The sequence below is a fragment of the Nanorana parkeri genome, unplaced genomic scaffold (assembly GCF_000935625.1).
Source record: "Nanorana parkeri isolate BGI_ZX_2015 unplaced genomic scaffold, ASM93562v1 scaffold827, whole genome shotgun sequence".
NCBI lineage: Eukaryota > Metazoa > Chordata > Amphibia > Anura > Dicroglossidae > Nanorana > Nanorana parkeri.
In genome coordinates, this window is record NW_017307095.1 from 112,744 (window position 1) to 135,026 (window position 22,283).

At 42.1% G+C, this 22,283-nt stretch overlaps 1 protein-coding gene and 2 long non-coding RNA genes across 3 annotated transcripts in view; all 3 read right to left on the reverse strand.

The window, feature by feature from the left end:
* The window catches only part of SENP7 (SUMO1/sentrin specific peptidase 7), a 43,083-nt gene that overhangs the window by 16,296 nt on the left and 4,504 nt on the right, over nt 1-22,283 (reverse strand). The window contains exons 2-12 of the mRNA XM_018565269.1: nt 18,863-18,951; nt 17,072-17,209; nt 16,353-16,460; nt 15,126-15,208; nt 11,710-11,798; nt 8,054-8,449; nt 5,282-5,406; nt 3,880-4,005; nt 3,067-3,100; nt 2,146-2,325; nt 1,064-1,284 (exon numbers count right to left, since the gene is read on the reverse strand). Of these exons, the coding sequence (XP_018420771.1) occupies nt 1,064-1,284; nt 2,146-2,325; nt 3,067-3,100; nt 3,880-4,005; nt 5,282-5,406; nt 8,054-8,449; nt 11,710-11,798; nt 15,126-15,208; nt 16,353-16,460; nt 17,072-17,209; nt 18,863-18,925 (1,563 nt within the window). The 5' untranslated portion in view covers nt 18,926-18,951. The remainder of the gene's footprint in view (nt 1-1,063; nt 1,285-2,145; nt 2,326-3,066; nt 3,101-3,879; nt 4,006-5,281; nt 5,407-8,053; nt 8,450-11,709; nt 11,799-15,125; nt 15,209-16,352; nt 16,461-17,071; nt 17,210-18,862; nt 18,952-22,283) is intronic.
* LOC108794265 lies at nt 5,373-8,402 on the reverse strand. The gene is made up of 2 exons (XR_001941699.1): nt 8,054-8,402; nt 5,373-5,406 (listed from the first exon to the last, which is right to left on the reverse strand). It is a non-coding gene; the product is annotated as an uncharacterized LOC108794265 (long non-coding RNA).
* Nucleotides 10,275-16,455, reverse strand: LOC108794266. The gene is made up of 3 exons (XR_001941700.1): nt 16,353-16,455; nt 10,893-10,896; nt 10,275-10,285 (listed from the first exon to the last, which is right to left on the reverse strand). It is a non-coding gene; the product is annotated as an uncharacterized LOC108794266 (long non-coding RNA).

Consider the following 22,283-nt stretch of genomic DNA (forward strand, 5'->3'; position numbering starts at 1 on the left):
GGGAATCAGTAGAGCTGCAGCTGCATGTGCTTGTTCTGATCCCGCCACATGGAAAGGAAGAGCGGAGAAAGTGGCGCCGACGTCAGCACCCGGCCCAGCAATGCTTCACCCCCAGCAGGTTATAGTGGCCCGAAATACTCCTCCTGCAGTCCTCCATCCAGCGACGGGAAGCAGGGATGCCGCTCCGCTCACAGTGGAGAGGCAGAGGCCGGTGTGCACATCACAACCACCAGCTGGTGTATAGTAAAACCAGCACACGTAGGCACAGTGGGAGGTCAAGTAAGGCAGCAAGGAGTGCAGGATGTTGTGCTGGGGAGTGGGGGTAAATCGGAGGCGAGTGACCAGAATGCTGGCATGATGGTGGCAATAGAGCCTAGCACAGAGCCAAAATTGCAGGGGAGCCCACATACCCAACAGGAGAGGGGACCCCAGAGTCAGCAGGCACCCACCAGTCCCACAACCCCAGAAGAGGGGGAAACGCTTGCCTGACCAGGCTAAAAGCCAGGGTGCCAGTCCCCACCACAGACCACCTCCCACCGCTGGTGGCCAAGGGGGGCAATGTGACAAAGCAGCCACAGGCCGCTCGGTCATATGCATCCCCCCGTGAGATATCCCCCTGGCCAAGCTGGGGAGACTACAAGGATCTAGGATATCCAGCCTGTCACCAGGCTCAGCCGTTGATTAAAGGTCACAAAAAGAAAAAAGAAACCATAACAAAGATCCCACAGAGAGCTAAGTCTCAACTCCGCGACGCTGGGCAAAAACCTGAGCTGCTTCAAGCTAGTGGGGGGGTTGAGCCACCAGCAAGGGGCCGTCCCCAGGGCTAAGCTTTCAAGTGGTTGTGCCTAGCATCCTTCTACTGCAGGTGGGGATAAACCCTTGCATTAAATTAAGTTAAGAAGCATTGGCTGTGTCGATAGATGTTTGCATGTATTTATACACTATGCACTATTCTTCTCTGCAAGTGCTATGTTAAGGAATGTCCCTCAACATGATTATATACACCCTTCCTACTACATTAGTGTTCTATCTGAAGGATACAGTTCATGCATAAAAAGCCTACCTCAGGTAGCTGAGATCCAGCAGAACAACAATTTAACTTGAAGGAACACTCGTCGGAGGGCAAGGACTCCAGCATGGTGCATATCTCCTCCCAGCTAAGCACTTCAGCAAGAGAGGGTGAACCATGCTTGCTGGCTTCCACCATAATTTCATTCATCAGAGACTGCTCTTTGCTTTTAAGAGGTTCCACTAACTCCAGAAAGATGAACTCGTTTGATTTAGCTACAAGGATGAAAAAAAAAATTAAATATGGTTTAATTTGAGAAACACAAACAATATGTTTATGATTATTTTAGCTGACCATTGATTAGCATAATTGCCAAAAACTGCTATTTATTCTCCTTGGTTTAGCGTTTGGCAGTTATCAAAGTTATAGGAAACATTTACCCTAAGGGTAATAGATCTGCTAAACCCTACTTTTAAATTGCAAGGATTAAACTTGCAATATTAGCCATTAGGATATATATGTTCATACTTCTTATAACTCTTTTTATACCCTCTTTTCAATCTCACAGCTTTTATCACCTAATAATTAGTAGATTGTGAACCCCCTACAGTAGTTGATATTAACAAATAGAAGCCAAGAAGTAATTGTGTGACATCAAAGCAGAAGACTACAGGCCAACTGCTTTTATACAGGAAATGCAGGATTTCTTTTTTTTATATTCAGACCCCTGATTTCTTCCTTTTAAAATGGAAAAAGAGATTGAGGACACAGAGAGCTCTGTGTTCCCTTAAATCACTTCTGCCTCTGCTGACACAGGCGGGGAAGACCAGCAGGGATCAGAGGGGTCACAGAGCGAAGCTTGCAGCCAGCGGGGAGGAGAGAAGCTGGGGATGATACGCATTTTCGGCTGTTTTTGTACTATCGACATCTTGCCCAGAGTACCATTTTTCACCAAAATGTTTCCGTGGCCGAAATTTCGGTGAATCCCTAGTTCTAACCCTTCCCTATTCTATCAAAAACTCTAAATAAAAATTTTTAGCTATATTTTAATGTTGAAATATTATATGGTCTATCAGTAGGTCTAAACTAGAAGTGAAAATATACTTTCGTTGGAAAAGCCAAATCAAAATACTTACAGGATTGTTTTCTAGCAGACAATTCCATTTGTCGCTCTATGACAGGCACATAGTCAGGAGTCAACCACAGGATAATGACAGCACTACTTCTGACCGAGTCTCCTCCCTTCGTAATCCAGAATCCATACTTGTGCAGCTTCCTTGTCTCCACCGACAGACTTGTAATTTTGTGCAAGGCCACTGTAGCAAAAATTGTATATGATAAAAAGTTCTAGACAGTTCTTTCAGCTCACCCAATTACAAACAGCAAATGAATTGCTGGAGGTTGATTGGAAGTTGACAAGTCTAAAAAAAATTATTCAAATTTCTTATGTAGTATCCTTTTTTCTACACCACATAGGATTCCAGATGTAAACAGGATGAAATGAGTGAGGAATGAAACAGGACTTGAACAGGATTTAACAAGAGTTCATGGATCTCACAAATTCCATAGTGGGAGCTGTGACAGGGGGCAATATCTTATTGGTCCTCATGATCCACTCCACGGAAACAATGGTTTCTATATGGCCTACAAGCCATTAAATGCTCTAAATATTAGTCTGTATCAGTGCTATAAACTAGTGGGTGTGGTTGTACTGTAGGCCAAGGGGCAGAAAGGAGTGACATGCTTGGCTCTATCCGCTATACCAAAATGAAGAATAAACCCCTTATTTTTTAGATTTGTGATGGAAGATAACAAGCAAATTATTCATTTATTTATCATGCTACAATATTTTTAAAAACTTACTCATAGTCAAGAGTAGTGTCTACCTTTCCTACACTCAACCACTGCAGCATTATGTTACAGGAGCTAAACTTCTCTCACGAATAAGAGACAATGGCACTAGAAATATGAACTAACCGGAAATTGTGTTTTCATGAACAGTTAGCTGCAAAACAACATTCAGCTTTCTCAAGAAATGTCAAATATAATAAACTTACCTTTCAAAGGAATTTCAATGGATGTCGCCGTAAACTGTAAAATTAAGAAAGAAAAAACAAAATGTAGAGCACTGTTTTGAAGGGACAACAGAACGCATGTATAGAAAAATGTAAAGGGTTAGTCCATCAAACATTTCTCAGTTTTCTGTGGTATCTGTGCATATTCCTAGTTCTTAGCCTGCGTGGTCACTGACAGCTGGTCTATGCGATCAGAAAACAGCATGGACCCTGATCATCTAATCATGACACCCAGTCACCGTAATCACACGAACTTTGTTTACAATCAAACCTGACACCTTCAGGTGTCATTGTGCATTACACAGGAAGAGGCATAGTGATTACTAAGGCTGGAAGGCTACAGTTGTCAGTGTGGATTAGTGTGTTAATAAAAAAAAAAACTTTTAAAAATGAATAATTATGTGTACAAAAGTAACAAAATATATAGAGGGGAGTATATTAAAACTGGAGCAGGCAGAATCTGATACAGTTCCCTGTGGCAACCAATCACCTCCTCTCTTTCATTTTCAAATCTTAGCTTAAACTGAAGAGGGAAGCTGATTGGTTGCTGTTCCAGATTCTGTCTGCTACAGTTTTGATAATTATGCAATGGCAGGGTTGCTTAAAAATTTTTTAAAAAGAGTAACTAGCACATACCAAGACTGCTAAAACTGGGCCGAGGGTTTAAGAGTTAAATGCTTATTTGTAGAATAAAGCTTTTATACAAATAATAAACAAAAAAAATGTATCTGACCAAAATGCTTTATCAAATTCTTTTAGAATAGATCCTACAGAAAAATACAACCTATACATTACCTTAGCCAGTTCAGATACCCTTCCTCTCTTTTTGCCATAGTACACATTGAGGAATTTTAGCCTCAGAACGGAGCTATCAGACTGTTCTAGTTCAGTAGGGGCATCTTTCAAAATACCAGAGTGATCCTGCAGGATAACATCAACGATCAGAGGAGAGCAAGGATTGCACATACATCAAAAAAAACATTTCTCTTTGTATAACTGTACTATGGGCATTAAACATGAGCCTGCAAATATATGCTCCGCCTCCTGTGTCAGGATGGAGAGAGGTGCGAGCGGTGACAGCTGTCATTTTATAGGAGGCGGAGCTATCATCCCAACTCCATGTCCTGTGTCAGGATGGAGAGAGGTGATTGGAGGAGAGCGCTGTGATCTGCTCTCCTTTCCCACCGCCTGCCCCTCCTCCTGTGACAGCCCATTTAGGATGGAGAGCGGTGTACAAACTCTCACCAATCAGCTGATCGGTGAGTGCTTGTAAAAAACTGGACATATGTCCAGGGGACTATGTCCCAGTTATGAATGAATGGAAAGTGCTCTACATCATTTCCTGTTCATTTATGATTGTGGACACAGTATATCCACAATGTATGATGGACAGGAACACTCAGTATAGAGGCGTCCTATTCATTCATAACAAGGGCTGCAGAAAAAGAGATTGAGGACTCTGTGTCCTCAAGGTCTGTTTAGAGCCCCAATATTTCCCCAGAGCCCCTAGCAGTAAAGCAAAAAGAAAAAGTAAAATAATTTAACATTTTTTTTAAAAGGTTGAGAAAAAAATAAAATAAAAAAACCACACCTCATTTTCAGTTTCGGCCTGACAATTATTTTATTTTTAGTTTAGGTCTATAAATTTAGGTGCATCCCTACTTATTGATGCATCACTCAGCTGTGGATTCTCAAACCATCTCTGAATTGGTGCTGACGCTGTCCTTCCTTCTGGAGGGTGGCTACTTTTGTGCCCCATGGTCCCTGTGTGTGTTGTAAAGTAGCCACCGCTCCAAGCTTGCTCCCAAGATAGACTACAGTCCTAATACAAATTAGTAAACTAAATATGAGATTGTAGTCCTCCACGGGAGTGAGTTTGGCGCTGTGGCTACTTTACAACACACACAGGGACCATGGGGAACAAAAGTTTAAGGTTTAAGTCCTGAGTTTAGTGTTACTTTAAATATGAAAACCAAACTAGATCTGGCAAAATGTGACTATGGACACAACCCTAAAGCTGTAGCCCTAAACAACAAAATGTCACCGCTGTTGGTTCAAATAGTGTCAGATTTGCAATGTATCAGATTAAATATGAAACAAAATATATCAAGAATTAATAATCCAGCAATCCACAAAAAACAGATTGCGGGAGATAATAATGTTCTGCCTGTAGAAGAAGTGATACTAAATGACATACCATTGGCTCTGCATCCTTAGAAGGAGATGGACATTTCTTCTCCACTGATGTTTTTTTCACAGTATGTGGAAAGCCTGACTTTGTTTCTTTCTGGGCAGCCTCATCGTCATCACTAGACAGTACAACTTTTGAATAATAAAAAAAAAATTACTGTGGAAATCATCCCGACACATTATCAGGTCAGTATAAGTCTCTATTAAAGAACTCAATACATAACACAACATTCAGTTATCGACAAGAAAAACCCTTTATTTTAAACTGTTTATTGTAGGGATGCACCGATACCGATACCAGTATCGATATCGGTGCCGATACCGAGTATTTGGGCGAGTACTCGTACTCGCCCAAATGCTCTGATACCTAGCACAAGTACTTCCTGTATCAGGAAGCTGGGCAGCGTGTCATTACACGCTGCCCGGTTTCCTGATTGGCCGGCAAGCGGCCCCATGCTCTCTCGTCACTTGTGAGAGCATGGAGTCGACTTCCCGGTCAATCAGGAAGCCGGACAGCGTGTAATGACGCGCTGCCTGGCTTCCCGATTGGCCGGGAAGCTGGCCAATCAGGAAGCCGGGCGCCATGTAATAATGCAGCGCCCTGCATTCTGATTGGCCGGGAAGCCGGCTTTATGCTCCCTCGTCAACTCATGACGAGGGAGCATGGAGCCGGCCTCCCGGCCACTCAGAAAGCAGGGCGTCGCGTCGTTACACGGCGCCCGGCTTACATGATTGGCCAGCAAGACAGCTCCGCCTGGCTATCGGAGGAAGACCGTTCCTGGTTGGAGAGGCCACGGGGGTGACAGGCTGGACATGCCGGGGCGAGAGGGGACAGGCTGGGACGGCTTTCTTGTTAATCGGGAAGCCAGGTGGCAAGTCTTTACACACCACCTGGCTTCCTGAATGGGACTTCCGGTATTCGGTAATTGGTATCGGCGAGTAGTTTTGAAGTAAAACGCATGCATTTACTTTGAGCTTCACCATTCCGCTATGCTATATAAAACTTGCACTAATGCAATATCATTTTAATCAGGTTTTAATAATTTTTTTGTTATATTTTGGGGTAAATATGTTGTGGTGCACAAACTTTGCTGTATCAGGAATTTTTTTTTTATTCTTTACTATTTTTTCCTGACCAAAACCATGGTAATAAGAAATATGTATTCAAATTTGCTACCAAATTAAAGCCATATCTGTTACAAAAAAACCCATATATAGATTTCAAAACCTAGACAATATAAGATGTAGAACTGAGACATTGCTAAAACTAAAAAACAAAATTCTCTGGGACCTGGGGATTTAGGGAGAAAAGGCCTGGGGGCTCAAGTGATTGAAATCATTGGCAAACAGATGCTGTGAAAGTCCTGCTGACTGAAATTCCAGAGGTGTAGGTGACCCTGTCGGCACCACTCGTTTGACAAAAGTTGATTTTTCCAATAGATTTTTGTCGAAAGGAGGCACCCCAAAAACTGTCAGCCAAACAGTGACGGCAGTCACTCATTTAGTTACTTTTCGGGTATTTTAACAGTTGCAGGTGTCGGCTGTCAGGATACAACAGCCCGTCAGGGAAGATGCCCCATCCACGCTGTTTCACATGGATGGGGGAAATAAAACAATTTTTTTTGCTCAGCCCACAGGGCTGAATAATAAGAGACTTCAAGTGTATAGCTAGCTTTGCCAAGGAGAGAGACATATACAGACAGCTTCACCTACCTGCTACTGGTGCTAACTTTGTAATGTAGCATTTTAGTTTCCTTATGATACAGCAGTACATCTTGCAATGTACTCTTGTAATCAAAGATGCACCATAAGCTTACAATTAAATGTAATATACTGTAGGCGGGGCTAAGCTGTGCTAAAAAGCAATCCCAACAATATGGTCGGTATCCTCCTCTCCCATTAAGTGACAGTAGGAGCTGCTGCATGTTCATGAGAACTTGTGCAGGCACAGCAGCTCAGGGCACATCCTATCAGAGTTAACACTTGCACATCCATCCTGCAGTTTGTCTTTCGTACCCCCTACTCTCTCTCCCGTGTCCAGACAATACCCATAACACATTGGCACTAAGACACTCAGTTCAGCTCTGTCCCTGCCCTCCTCTCCTCCACTCTGCTGTCTATCTCTTTTTCTCCCTGTATATGTCCCAAGACAGCAGAGTGGAAGAGAGGAGAGCGAGAACAGAGCTGAAGTGACGGTCTTAGTGCCAATGTGTTATGTGTATTGTCGGAGACAGCAGTGTGGAGGGGAGGGGGGACGAAGGACAAACTGCAGGATGGATGTGCTAGTGTTCACGACCTGTGATCTGACATGAATAAACTCTGATAGGATGTGCCCAGAGCTGCTGCGCCTTCATAGGTTCTCATGAATGCGAAAGCAGCTCCTACAAGCTGCTGTCACTCAATGGGAGAGCAGGAACCCAACAATGTTGTCGGGATTGCTTCTCAGCACAGAGCTTAGCCCCTCCCACAGTATATTACACTGAATTGTAAGCTGATGGTGCATTTTTGGTCACAGGAGTACATTGCATAATGTACTCCTGTATCATAAGGAAACAAAAAAATGGTGTACCCCATAATTATCCTTTACGTGACATGATTTAAGGTATATATAAATAGCAAAACTTTTTTGGTTTTAGATTTTAGAATGGTCTGCGTCACCTCTAAGATTTGTTGCCTCTACTTGTCCTGTTGATCAGTGTCAGAGAGACAAAGAGTAAGTGGAAATCCAAAATTTTGGAGTTGTTTCCAGAACAAGGTATACACTTTAACATTAACTTACTTGGCTGAATTTTCATACTGTCATTTGTAGCTGCTAACGGTTTTTTTCTTGTTTTGCTGTAAACATCAGACAGTGAACTGGGTTTTGGTGGATCCGAGGAACATCCATCATCAGAAGATTTTTTCTTTTCCTCAGCCGTCCTATTTATTTTGTCTCTAGAAATGTTTTTTCTGCCTGGTGAATCTAAAGTGCAGGATAAAGTGCGGTCTGTAAACGGCTCAGAGGAAGAGCTGGAGAAGTCAGCTGAAGAAGGAGAAAGTGATGTTTTCTTGTTTTGGTGTTCTGCACGTTTGTAGCAATATGTTCTTTCACATCTGGGTGGTGTAACTACAATACTCTTTGAAGCATTCTTCTGGAGTTTAAATGAATAAACATAATATTTTAGGAAGTTGTCTTCTGTATTAGAACATACAGCAATACAAGATAACAAGCAAATTTGTGGGTAGAAGAAAATTCCTAAACTGACAGCATTAGTATTTGTACCTTTAATACCAGACTGGGGCTTTCCAAATTTAACCACTTGCTGCAGACCAATGTTATATGGTCGGATATACTTTCTTCTGTGGTGCCTACTATACAGTTGGAGACATTGGGCTACATCTGTGATTTTATGTAGGATTTTTATCTGTAACAATACTCTTCCAGTCAGCGTAGACATCTTACATGTAGTGTAGTAATACAAACATTGCCAGACGTTCTAACTCAAAAAATAAATTGGATTTTTGTACTAGCTGTAAAATTATTTGAGGGACAGTCCATTGGGAGACAGGAAGTCTTAAACCTTCAGGTTATACGGCAGCTTACAGGAGGATAGGATACTGGTAAAGAAAAAACTGTAGACCAGCCTAGGATAGCAATACAGTTAAGTGTAAAAAAAATGTTTTTAAAAAAAGTAACATATACAAAAAAATTTTTTACAAAATGCAAAAAAAATGTTTTAAAGTCCCCCGCCCCCTACGTGCACGCACATACAATGCAAACAAGCATTGGGTGCAAAAGGAAAATTGTGCCAATCATGTTACATATTGCCACAAACGCCTGAGTGAGAGCAATAATTAAAGAGCCATTAATCACTAATCATTATTTTTTTGCAGTTTCACAGGCACACGCAATTTTAATGGCTTGAACTTGTTTGGTATCCATTTACCAGGCGTAACCCCTTTTATATTTTACCAAAAAAATGGGTACTATATTCTGTTTCTGTGCAATAAATTTAATTTTAGTATATTTTATGCTAAAAATATTGATTTGCATCAATGTTTGATAAACATTTGTGCAAATACCGTTCAACATAAAAAAGAATTGCAACTAGCGTTTTTTTTTATTCTACAGGGTCTTTGCTTTCAGAAAATGTATCATTGTTTGGGGGTCTAAAGATGTTTCCTAGGCAAAAATTCAGATTTTATGTGTGTGCGAATATCAAGAAATTGCTCTGGACAGCAAGTGGTTAAAGGAAGTGAGAAGCTGCCCCCAAACTGATTGCAGAGGTGCAAATAATGAACCCTTATATAGGCTCTAACCAGGGGTGGGCAACTCCGGCCCCTTCAGGTGTTGTGGAACTACAGGTCCCATGAGGCAATGCAAGAGTGACAGTTGAGAGAGAGAGAGAGAGAGAGACTGGGTCGCTATGGCATGTAAGGGTGCTGGCTGTCACAGCTCAGGCAGCGGGTGTGAAGATCACTGATTTCCCCTCACAGCCGCTGCGGAGCTGTGTCAGTGACAGCCAGCAGCTACGGCAGAAGAGGCCGGCGTTCGCAGTGGAGGAGGCAGGGCCCGCCTAAGAGCAACCCCGCATCCTCTTACATCACTGGGGAGCGACCCAAGAGCAGGCGGGTCCCGTCGATAGAAGAGGAGGAGGGGCACGGGGACGGAAGAGGAGGCCGACAGCGCTGACAGGTAAGAGGTGTGCAGCCCATCTGAGACCCTGCAGAGCCCACTATAGAGAGTCTATGGTGGGCTCTGCAGGGTCACTCTCAGGTGGGCTGTTTGGTATATCCGGTGGGCTCTGCAAGTGGCATAACTAGCAATCACAGGGCCCCATACAAAATTTTGCTATGGGGCCCTGTGATTTCTAGTTACGCCCCTGAGGAGAGAGATAGCAAAAATGTATTAAGCAGCTCTTCTGGACTATAACTACAGTAAACTACATTAAAGTAAATTGAGTGTCACCAACATGAAAGAAGAATACAGCCAGTAAATTTTAAAAAAAAGTCAGGTCTTCTGATCTGCATTCTTTTTGCAGGTCAGCGATTCAGAACGCATTGGATCAATAAAATAGCTGGCCAACTAGAATTTTTAAAAGAGTTCAGGAAGGACAGCACACACATATTTCCAGTAGGACAGAGTGATGTTTATATGGTGATATACATATACCTGCTCTTGTGCCTTTGATGCACCCTGGCTTTCCTGGTCATGATTACTAGATTTTCTGGGCCCAGAGTTCAGGTCTCTATGTGAAGAAGCAGGTGTATTGCTGACATCGCGACAGGCTTTATTAGATGGGGACTCTTGTGTTTGCTCTGTAAAGGGAAAGAAGTTAATCCATCACCTACCTATGTGACTAACAATACAATTTACAATACAATCATTTCATAATATAATCCTGAATAGTAATCAACGCAATAAATTTACAGATCTGCATGATTTGCCCATGCGCAGCTCAGCAGAAATGGGCAATACAGTAACAAAAATAAAAGCAAACCATGCCGGTATGTGGAAATTTCATTAAAGTAAACCTGTTAGCAATTCCAAACTTTTCAAAGTAAAAGTATTGACTTAGGGCAGGTACAACAAGGTGTTTATATTGCTTTTGTTAGCTAGAAATCCCTCCTCTGTGTACCCCTCTGTATCTGGATTCAATTTGTTATCAAAGCCTGACATCCCCAATCTTCAAGTCCCTGTCCAATGAGAGTGCCTTAATGGCCAATAGGAACCCTCTATTGGACAGGAGAGTGGTGAGTGGGTGATCTAACAAAAAACAGTGGCAAACAGATTTGCTTCAAATATGTCCAGAAATCATTAAAGCTTAGATGCTGAGTGCAAATTTAACAGTGCCAATATGTCATAAGTTATCAATGCTTTCACCCAAGATGTTTGTAATGGACTATTATGTGAAAATGTGTGGACCTTGGGTGAAACTTTTCTGAATCTGAAAATTGACCCCTATGACTAACTTGCCCACCTATATGATTTTTTAAATCTTTTTTGGGGGTGTATAAGGGTACGTTCAGACCAGACGCAGTGCGTTCCGGCCCGATTCTGGCTGGAATGCACTGCATCGCTTTGCAGCCGGCTCACTATTTTGTGGGGCCGGAGGGGGCGTGGCGGGCCATTGAAGTGAATGGCCATTGAAGTGCCTTGTGATCCCGTGCGAGCGATCGCATTGCAGCCGGAGGGCGTGGCTACAGTTCCATTCACTTCAATGGCTCGCCACGCCCCCTCCGGCCCCACAAAATAGTGAGCTGGCCGCAATGCGATGCAGTGCGTTTTGGCCTGAATCGGGCCGGAACGCACTGCATCTGGTGTGAACATACCATAAGGTTTTTATTTGGTGCAGAATCAAAGAAAGGACATAGATTAGTTCTCTCTCAACATGAGCCACAATGCAGAGGAGTGTTAACCTACAGTCTGAAGACAGGAAGTGGTTAAAAACAAACCTTTACGCTCCTCTCGACGTTGTACTTCATTCTTTGTTCCAATTTCTCTTTCTCTGTGTTGTTCTCTGTACTCACTAGTGTGGGGTGCTCTAAAAATCAAAGTGAGCAATCAGTGTGATTTCACATAAAATGCCATTGGTCAAATAGGAATAAAGAAATATACGATTATAAAATTATCTAGACAAACATAGTATATGACCTATATGAATGAAAGATGGAAAGGAATGAAGATGGTTCTATGGAGAGGAGGGAAAATGGGAAGACGGGATTAAGAAGTGAGGACACATGGTATATTTAGAAGAAGGGGAAGGTAGTACACATAGGGTATAGGAAGGTAGGTAATTAAATAGTAGTTAGGATACACAATAAAAGTAGGACCACAATAAATAAGGAAAGTGGGGAGGAAGGAACAAGGTTTAAGTTTGTAATAAAAGGGTTTATTATGGATTGTATATTGTTTAGTTATCACACTAGTGAACACATGAGGGAAATAATAATAAGAATAGAGGAATGTAGACAATATAAGGGGATAAAGATATTGGAAGTGGGTGAAAGTTGTAGTTATTTTAATTAGAGCTATAAATAATTATTAAAATTAAGAGATAATGTGAAACTAATGTTTATGAATGTCTGTCTAAATGTACTTCTATGGAAACAAAAACAATAAAAATATATTAAACAAAAAAAAATGCAAATTGGTTAAAATAAAAAGGCATTGGAAGACCACATACCAATTTCAGGTGAGACAGAGTCTTTTCATTTTTATTGCAGATGTCTAGAATAAGGACTGCCTCTACTTATTTATGTCCTTTGCACTTCCTAAATGTATAATTCCCTATATCTGCTCTTTTTCCAAATGTACATAGTCAACCTTCCAAAACATTATAAACATTTTCATGATCTGTACTTTTTCAATATGGACGCAGATGGAAGTCTCGTTATTCACTCTCATTCTGTGTGTGATCAGCAGATCAGGACCAATGTTGTGTATTCAGACAGCCTTTTCAATTCCTATATCATATGAATGCCAAGTGTTTGTACACCACTCTCTATCCTGACTCGCCTGTCACAGGAGCCGAGCTGGGCAGTTCGGAGGAGAGCTCGGCCTCCATTGACAGCTGTCTACGCCCCGCACGGCATCCAGAGTGGTCTCCACCCCGCTTGGCCTCCTGAAACCTTCTTTCCTCCCTGCTGGGCACTGGTCTGTGTCCACTCGGATCCCTGCTGCCTCTGCCAACCCGGGTGGGGGAGAGCAGCGGAGGGGACGCAGACCAGCTCCCAGTGGGAAGGAGAGAAGCCGTCAGGATGCACTACATTTTTTGCCACATTTTCAGCCTTTTGTCCAATGCACCATTTTAGTGGTCGAAGTTTCGGGGCATCCTTACTTATCACCTACTCCCAAGTATGGATTCTAAGTAAAGTATGAACTGAAACGATAAGCCTGTGCTAACAGAGAATGTTTAACTGTCATAATTTGTCAAAAATCCCTTATACAATAAATGCCATTCACGCTAGGTATCTCCATCTTTCTAGATTATTATACTATACCTGAACACGCACAAACTTTCTGATGCTGGGGGGTGAATATAGGAAGCTGATGAAACAGGATTAATTGGAATTTTTCCATCATTACAAGAAACTGAACCAGAAATAATTTTATGTGCGGCCTGTTTCCATTGACCACTTCTTAGGATATCCGTCAAGATAATTTTGGGTTGCCTGTTTGTTTGTGAATATAACAGATATATAAACAGGTTTATTGTTTTCATTATGAAGATATCTGTACTAGCAAAAGAGCAACCGCCCTGGTTGCATAATGACTGTCACTTTAACAAAAGAGAAAACAAAAGCTGCCTACAGGTATAAGCTGCAGGGAATGAGTGTCAGGGACCTAGTGCCTGATCAAAAAGCCCCTGGAAAAGATTCTGCAGATATGTGCTGGCCCTCTAGATGCCTGCACTTTATACTGGTCAGCAGCTTTTTTTGCAGTTGTTAAATTGAGTGCGTTACTATAAAATGTATTTTGTCTTTTGCAGTCAAATTTAAAGGAGAACTATGAGGGAGGGGCTGGATTCCCCCCTCCCAGCTCCGATCCGCCAGCGCTGACTGGCGGAACAGACGGGGGAGGGTACAGCTGGCTCTGCCTTTAGATAGGCAGAGCCAGCTGTCAGTCACGCAGCTGGGCGGATCCCGGCACAATTGTCGGGATCCGCTTCAGCTGCGGCGTCTCAGTATACCGCGAGCTACAGCTCGCGGTATACTGAGCCTAGGGTGACGGGAGGACGCTAGTTTGTGTCCTCCCGTTACCCTAAGGAGAACTATGGGGAAAAGACTTAACCCCATAGTTCTCCTTTAAGAACCCCACACACTATACGTTTGTTATGCATTCCCATTCACACAGCATACCTTATTATGTTTTCCTTTCTTACCTTTTTAGCTGTTTCTTTGGAGCAGGATTATAAAATTAGGACTTTATTGGCAACTTCTATTGCTTTAAAAAGATTGCAATGTGCAGAAAATGGACAGACTGGAGGGACAAGACTGAGAAGCAGTACATGAGCATTTAATGGGGGGAATTTATCAAAACTGAAGCAGATAGAATCTGGAGCAGCTGAGTAAAATAACCAACCAGCTTCACTCATTAGATTGCTCAGTTAAGCTTTGAAAATTAAAAGGAGAAGTTGACTGGTTGCCATGGACAACTGCTCCAGATTCTGTCTGCTCCTATTTTGATAAATTCCCCTCAATGTCTTGAGTTCTTTGTTAGGACAGACAGTCCTGCGCATCATTACCTGATAATGAAACCTGCCAGCACAGTACAGACATATTATAGCTAACACAACCCCACAGACGTCTCAAACATTGCATAGCAAGCGACAAGTAGGATTTTACAGCTCACGAGTTTTCAGAAAAGGGCGTTTATAAAAGATAAGCACATCTTTTTTTAATATATTTTTATGCTATGCGAATGTGAACATGTAACAATTATACAATAGTTGTTATCCCAATTTGGCTGCAAAAATGGAAGCACACTTTAAAGCTGAAACATGACATTTGGCCAGATGTATAAAAAATGGAGCTGACCAGAACTGTTGCTTATAGCAAATTAATTTCCTGATTCAAACAATGAAATCTGATGAATTACTAATGGCAGACGTTTTTATTCACCTCACATTTTGAGAAACAACAATGGCACTTCTTAGGAAATGAAACAGATGCTTTTGATACAAGCATTAAATCGAGCCCGTTCACACGATAGCAAGCTCCACAAAACTATACTCACCTTTTTCCTTCGCCACCCCAATCCCAAAAAATTTTAAGTCAAGTTTTACAAAGTCAAAACCTGCTTAGGTAATGTATGCCCACTTTTGTTACAAAGGTAACAGAAACACAAAGACATTAAACATTGGATTTACCTGTCAAGCCTCAATGTATAATACAAATGAGAGTCCATATTTCTTGATAAATTATTGGTTTCATACACCGAATCGCGTCCCCTCTGAAAAACAAACACATACAGCTATAACAAAAACTGTTGCTGTATGACCACCAACTAGATACAAGGGTGCAAGTCCTGCTGCAACCCATCTACATTTCTCTCCAGCATCTGGCAGGGGGTGCAGAGAAACTGGATATCAAGCAGTCATTGTACTTTAATTTTTTTTATGAAGGTATTTATGGTTTCTCAGAAAAAAAACATTGAGATGACCGTGAAGAGATTTTTTTTTTTTCCTTTTTCGATTTAGAAGTTTTGACTAGTACATGTTAAGGGCATATTATATCTTCAGTGTCATACTGTATGGACTTAAAGTGACATTAAAAGGCACCATTTTTTTCCCCCTCACCCCAAAGTTAAAGCACTTACCTTAAATGATGTCTCTTAATACAAAATTCTTCTTTCCTGATGTTTTCAGCCTTCTCTCTGGCGCTGCATCGGGTGTCCGATCCAGCGTCCCGGCCGAAAATGTAAACTGCACATGCGCGCCCCAAGATCCTTTGCAGCCGCCCGAGAATTTTCAAATTTTCGGACTGGAGCGCGCAGGGAAGACACAGGTAAATTTAAACCAGTGTTAACCTCCCTGGCGGTAATCCTGAGTGTGGCTCGGGGTTAATTTTCATTACCAAAAGCAGTAACCTGAGCCACACTCGGGATTACACTGTAGCGTCTTATCTTGTCCACGATCCTCGTGGTGTCCTCCGGCCGATGCCGGCATCCGTCTTCCGTCCCTTGCGAGCGTCCGCGTCGCAGGGGGCGGAACCGGCATGAGATTTGAAAGTAAAAAAAAAAACAGACCGCCAGGGAGGTTAAAGAGTTTTTTTTTGTTTGTTTTATTTTTTACTTTTTGCATACATCTACTGCTTGCTAGCAGTAGATATATGCAAAAAAAAGCTGAGGGTTTAGAAACCCTTTAACAGTCACTTATGTGCTTGTGGTGAATCTTTGCAAATCATTGACATTTACTACTGAAATAAAATTGCATGACAGGCCAAACTACTGCCCCTACTAATTATGAAGACCAATAAGCTTACAGGAAATAATCCAGTGAAATTAATACAATTATAAAAAAAAATATTCAATATCGTCAAACTGTGTTTAACAATTATCAGTAAACATTCTGTATGGAATATGCACTTTGCCTTACCCTTCGAAAACTAACATTTCTGAAGTCACTATCATGCAGTTTCGTTAATGGAGATGAGGCTGGGATGTCCTCACACCAGTCATCAGGCTTTTTCTTTGGAATCTTAAACTATCACACAAAAAAAAAACCACATGTAGGTAAAACTGAAAATGAACTAAAAGATGAATGAATTTTTCATTTTTATTCTTACACTTTAAGTGATGTTAAAATTACTGTTCCTTTAACCTCCCTGGAGGTAATCCTGAGTGTGACTCGGGATTACACTGTAGCGTCTTATCTTGTCCACGATCCTCGTGGTGTCCTCCGGCCGATGCCGGCATCCGTCTTCCGTCCCTTGCGAGCGTCCGCGTCGCAGGGGGCGGAACCGGCATGAGATTTGAAAGTAAAAAAAAAAACAGACCGCCAGGGAGGTTAAAGAGTTTTTTTTTGTTTGTTTTATTTTTTACTTTTTGCATACATCTACTGCTTGCTAGCAGTAGATATATGCAAAAAAAAGCTGAGGGTTTAGAAACCCTTTAACAGTCACTTATGTGCTTGTGGTGAATCTTTGCAAATCATTGACATTTACTACTGAAATAAAATTGCATGACAGGCCAAACTACTGCCCCTACTAATTATGAAGACCAATAAGCTTACAGGAAATAATCCAGTGAAATTAATACAATTATAAAAAAAAATATTCAATATCGTCAAACTGTGTTTAACAATTATCAGTAAACATTCTGTATGGAATATGCACTTTGCCTTACCCTTCGAAAACTAACATTTCTGAAGTCACTATCATGCAGTTTCGTTAATGGAGATGAGGCTGGGATGTCCTCACACCAGTCATCAGGCTTTTTCTTTGGAATCTTAAACTATCACACAAAAAAAAAACCACATGTAGGTAAAACTGAAAATGAACTAAAAGATAAGTCAAAATCTAGTAGAAAGTTACTGAAAATGCAAGTTAAGCTGGCCATACACTGTGCAAAATTTGCACAGTAAGTACCGCTGTCAGCACCCTTTCAGCTGACATCCCTTGATCAGCTGATCGAATGAGCGGCTTGGAAAACCTTAAAACGAACAGAGCCAGCAGCCGTTCAGTATTCTGACAGCGGCATTTTTACTGTCTACCTAAAATTTTACTTGACAGTCTCTCAGATTTCTACACATGCAAAGCATTGCAGCCAAAACTACTGCTTGCGAAACGCAACCATTGCAGTCAATGGGACTGAGCTGCAACCACGTACCAACTGCTTGGAAGTACATTGAAAATGATAGGCTCCCAACACCCTAAAACATTTCAAAAATCACATGTTGTCTCAAAATTTGCAACACAACGCACAGCAACGCATGTGCGTTGTTTCAGTACATTGGGGTGCCATTCAAATAGATGTCACTGCAATGCGTATAACGTGTTGTTGTGTGTAATCGCAATCCAATAGTCTGAATGGGCCCTAGGTGGCTAACGGGACCTTTAGAAATAACATAAAGAACATGTTAGTAATGAAGTCAGATATTGTCTAAGGCAGGGGTGTCAAACTCAATTTAATCGTGGGCAGCATCAACATTATGGTTGCCCTCAAAAGACTATATAAATGTATCTAATCTATATCATAATTGCCTCTGCATTCGATTATCACTGGTTTTAGTAATAACGTAATACCTAGATCTGAAAGTAGAAGTCTAGGAAATGGCCTGGTGGGCCGGATTCGGCCCCTGGGCCTTAAATTTGACACATGTGGTCTATAACCTGGTTCACACCTAGTCATTTTTGAGCACTAGAAAAAGCTCTTCAAAATGCCCAAACACAAGAAATCCCATGATTTTCAATGGCCCCAGTTCACAGCTGAGCTGCAAAACGTCAAAACGCAGAAAAAAGAGCTTCTTTTGGTAGTTTGCAGCTCGTTTTTCCCCATAGACCTCAATGGTTACACGCGTCAGAAGCAAGTTGCACATTTTCATGCGTGTTTGTACGTGCATTTGTCCATTGACTGCAATGTTTCTTAAGCTGCCAGTCAAAACGCATGTCATCATATGCACGTGTTTTCACACATGCATAGGCGTGCAAAAAGAAAAAGCTAGCTGAACCCGTGCGTACAAACACGCAAAAACTATGATGCCTTGGTGTCAACGGGGCCTAAGGTCTTGTTCACACCTAGGCCGATTGCATATGCGCGTCTGTCGCGTGACCATCGTGCGTTTTTTTACCGCGATTCGCTACTTGGCTGTATCCCAATGGAAACGCACAACAAAACGGCCCAAAGTAGTACCTGTACCTTTTCAGGCATGGGCCATTTTGTAGCGCGTTAGGGACGGGCGGAAATACGCCAAGGTGGGAACGAGACCATTGAATACAATGGGATTTATATTTTTGAGCGTTTTGTAGAGCGTTCGTCGAGCGTAGAACGCGCTACAAAACGTTCAGGTGTGAACGAGGGCTAAAGCTCTTCAAAGGCCAATTAAATACTATATGACATGTGTAAAATCTCACATGTCCATGATATAAATTGTCTGTAGTTACATACCCCAGGTGTTTTTCCACTAGATTGGGTTCCTGGAGGGGATTCTTTTTTCTGCTTATCCATCATGATAATTTTGCCTCTTAAAAACGAATCTGCAGAACATACAAATAAAAAATTAGTTTGTTTAAGTTACCATCAACCAAACTCTTAGCTGCCTTTACTAAACCTTTACTACCTGGCAGATGTTTAACACATTGGCCATTTAAATGGAATTAAAGTGACACTAAACTCAGGAATTAAATCTTAAAAATACATTCAAATACCTGAACTATTAACAAAAATGTATCTTATTTGTGTATCACTCGGCTGTAGATCCTTAAATCATCTCTGAATTGGTGCTGGCACTGTCCTTCCTTCTGGAGGGGGGCTTCTTTTGTTCCCCATGGTCTCTGTGTGTGTTGTAGAGTAGCCACCACTCCAAGATCACTCCTGTGATGGACTACAATCTCACGTTTAGTTTACTAATTTGTAGTTTATCACAGGAGTGCTCTTGCAGTGGTGACTACTTTACAACACACACAGGCACTATGGGTAGAAAAATTAGCCACCTCCAGAAGGACCAATGCAGAGATGATTTGAGGATCTACAGCTGAGTTATAAGGTACTTGAAAGTATTTTTGAGATTTAATTCCGGAGTATAGTGTCCCTTTAAGATACAAAGGTGGATTAAAACTGCTGCAAAACGCTTAGTGCCAAATTGTGAAGGCCTGGACCTGGCAATTAAATCCTACTGATAGGTTGTTCATACATGGCCTGTATATTGAAGCTGCAGGTGGTGCAATCTGCAACAGGCCTACCCATTCATGGTGATGGCCATATTTAAAATATATGTTTTAATGCCTAGTATGAAACACCTACCCCTGCAACACTTCAGCAGTGCATGCAACAGTGACCTTGGCTCTAGCCCTGTAGTTTCCCGCAAAATCACCAAACTGACCTTGTTGAAACCGGAGGGATACTTCCCCATTCCTACCATAACAGAACCAGGGCTTGGTCACAGGTTACTTAAGGTGCCCATACACTGTGCGATTATCGCACGATAATCGCGGAAATCCTGCAACCGTACGATAATCGCAAAATGTATGGAAGACTTGCAATCGTTTTTACTGTACGGTCGCACGTCTTTTGTCTAGGGAGCACGCTAGAAAACCAGCCGAAAATCGTACGATTTTCGGCTGGTTTGAACGGTGCTTGGGAGACGAATGCCAAACGGGCCGGTGTGCGCACGCGCACACTGCCCGTTTAGCATTGCGGTCATCGGAAGCCCGCCCCTCAGGGGGGCGGGCTTGCGATGATCGAAAAAATGTATCTTATTTGTGTATCACTCGGCTGTAGATCCTTAAATCATCTCTGAATTGGTGCTGGCACTGTCCTTCCTTCTGGAGGGGGGCTTCTTTTGTTCCCCATGGTCTCTGTGTGTGTTGTAGAGTAGCCACCACTCCAAGATCACTCCTGTGATGGACTACAATCTCACGTTTAGTTTACTAATTTGTAGTTTATCACAGGAGTGCTCTTGCAGTGGTGACTACTTTACAACACACACAGGCACTATGGGTAGAAAAATTAGCCACCTCCAGAAGGACCAATGCAGAGATGATTTGAGGATCTACAGCTGAGTTATAAGGTACTTGAAAGTATTTTTGAGATTTAATTCCGGAGTATAGTGTCCCTTTAAGATACAAAGGTGGATTAAAACTGCTGCAAAACGCTTAGTGCCAAATTGTGAAGGCCTGGACCTGGCAATTAAATCCTACTGATAGGTTGTTCATACATGGCCTGTATATTGAAGCTGCAGGTGGTGCAATCTGCAACAGGCCTACCCATTCATGGTGATGGCCATATTTAAAATATATGTTTTAATGCCTAGTATGAAACACCTACCCCTGCAACACTTCAGCAGTGCATGCAACAGTGACCTTGGCTCTAGCCCTGTAGTTTCCCGCAAAATCACCAAACTGACCTTGTTGAAACCGGAGGGATACTTCCCCATTCCTACCATAACAGAACCAGGGCTTGGTCACAGGTTACTTAAGGTGCCCATACACTGTGCGATTATCGCACGATAATCGCGGAAATCCTGCAACCGTACGATAATCGCAAAATGTATGGAAGACTTGCAATCGTTTTTACTGTACGGTCGCACGTCTTTTGTCTAGGGAGCACGCTAGAAAACCAGCCGAAAATCGTACGATTTTCGGCTGGTTTGAACGGTGCTTGGGAGACGAATGCCAAACGGGCCGGTGTGCGCACGCGCACACTGCCCGTTTAGCATTGCGGTCATCGGAAGCCCGCCCCTCAGGGGGGCGGGCTTGCGATGATCGAGAGTACGATCTGCTTGTCCAAGATGGGCAGATCGTACGTTTTTTAAATTACTTTACAACCATCGCAAGACTAAGGTCTTGCGATGGTTGTAAAGTGTATGGCCACCTTTAGACATCCAGCCCTGCTTCATGGGAGGAAGGGGAGGCAGTCACATGCTTCCCCTTACACATACATGCTGAGTATTTTAGATAGATCAGAACTAAAACCCTCAGAAAAGAATACTTTTGTGTTTTGTACAGCATTGTAAGTAAAACAGAATTGTATTATAAAGTTTTCCCCGCACTTTGCTCATGTTTTTCTTTCCCTGCTCTGTGCACATCTTTAAAAGGTGCCCATACACTTTACAACCCTCGCAAGACAAAAGTCTTTGTTGGTTGTAAAGTACTTTAAAAAAACGTACGATCTGCCTATCTTGGACAGGCAGATCGTACTTGCGATCATCGCAAGCCCGCCCCCCTGAGGGGCGGGCTTCCGATGACTGCAATGCTGAATGTGCAGTGTGCGCGTGCACACACAGGCCCGTTCGGCAGTCATCTCTCGATCATGTTAAAAACCAGGCGAAAATCGTACGATTCTCGGCTGGTTTTCCAACATGCTCGAAATACAAAAGTCGTGCCACCGTACATTAGGAGCGGCCGCACGCCTTCCATACACTGCACGATTCTCGTATGATCGCTGGATTTTGCTGCAGCAATTACAGCAGAATGAGACTGCTGTAGGATGTGCAGCAAAGGTCTCCAAAATACTTCAAATGAGGCCTTGTCGTAAAGTTCTAAAACATTTGGGTGCAGCACAAGAATACACATGCGTGATGCTAGGAGTTGTTTTTTCTATACTGACTGCCACCATTCTTACTGTAATAGAGTTACCATCATAAAAAGTGGTTACAAACATGTATAAGAGGAAGTAAATAAGACATCAAACATGCTTAATTTACAAGATTCATAATACTAACAAATGAAATATTCATAAAATGTATATATTATCACAGTGGGGCTGAGAGTATAATCATCACAATGATCTCAAAATAGCCTGGGGAACACTACCTTTTAGGGCAAAAAAGACCCAAGAGCGTTTTAATGCAGAGGATTTTTGAAAACAA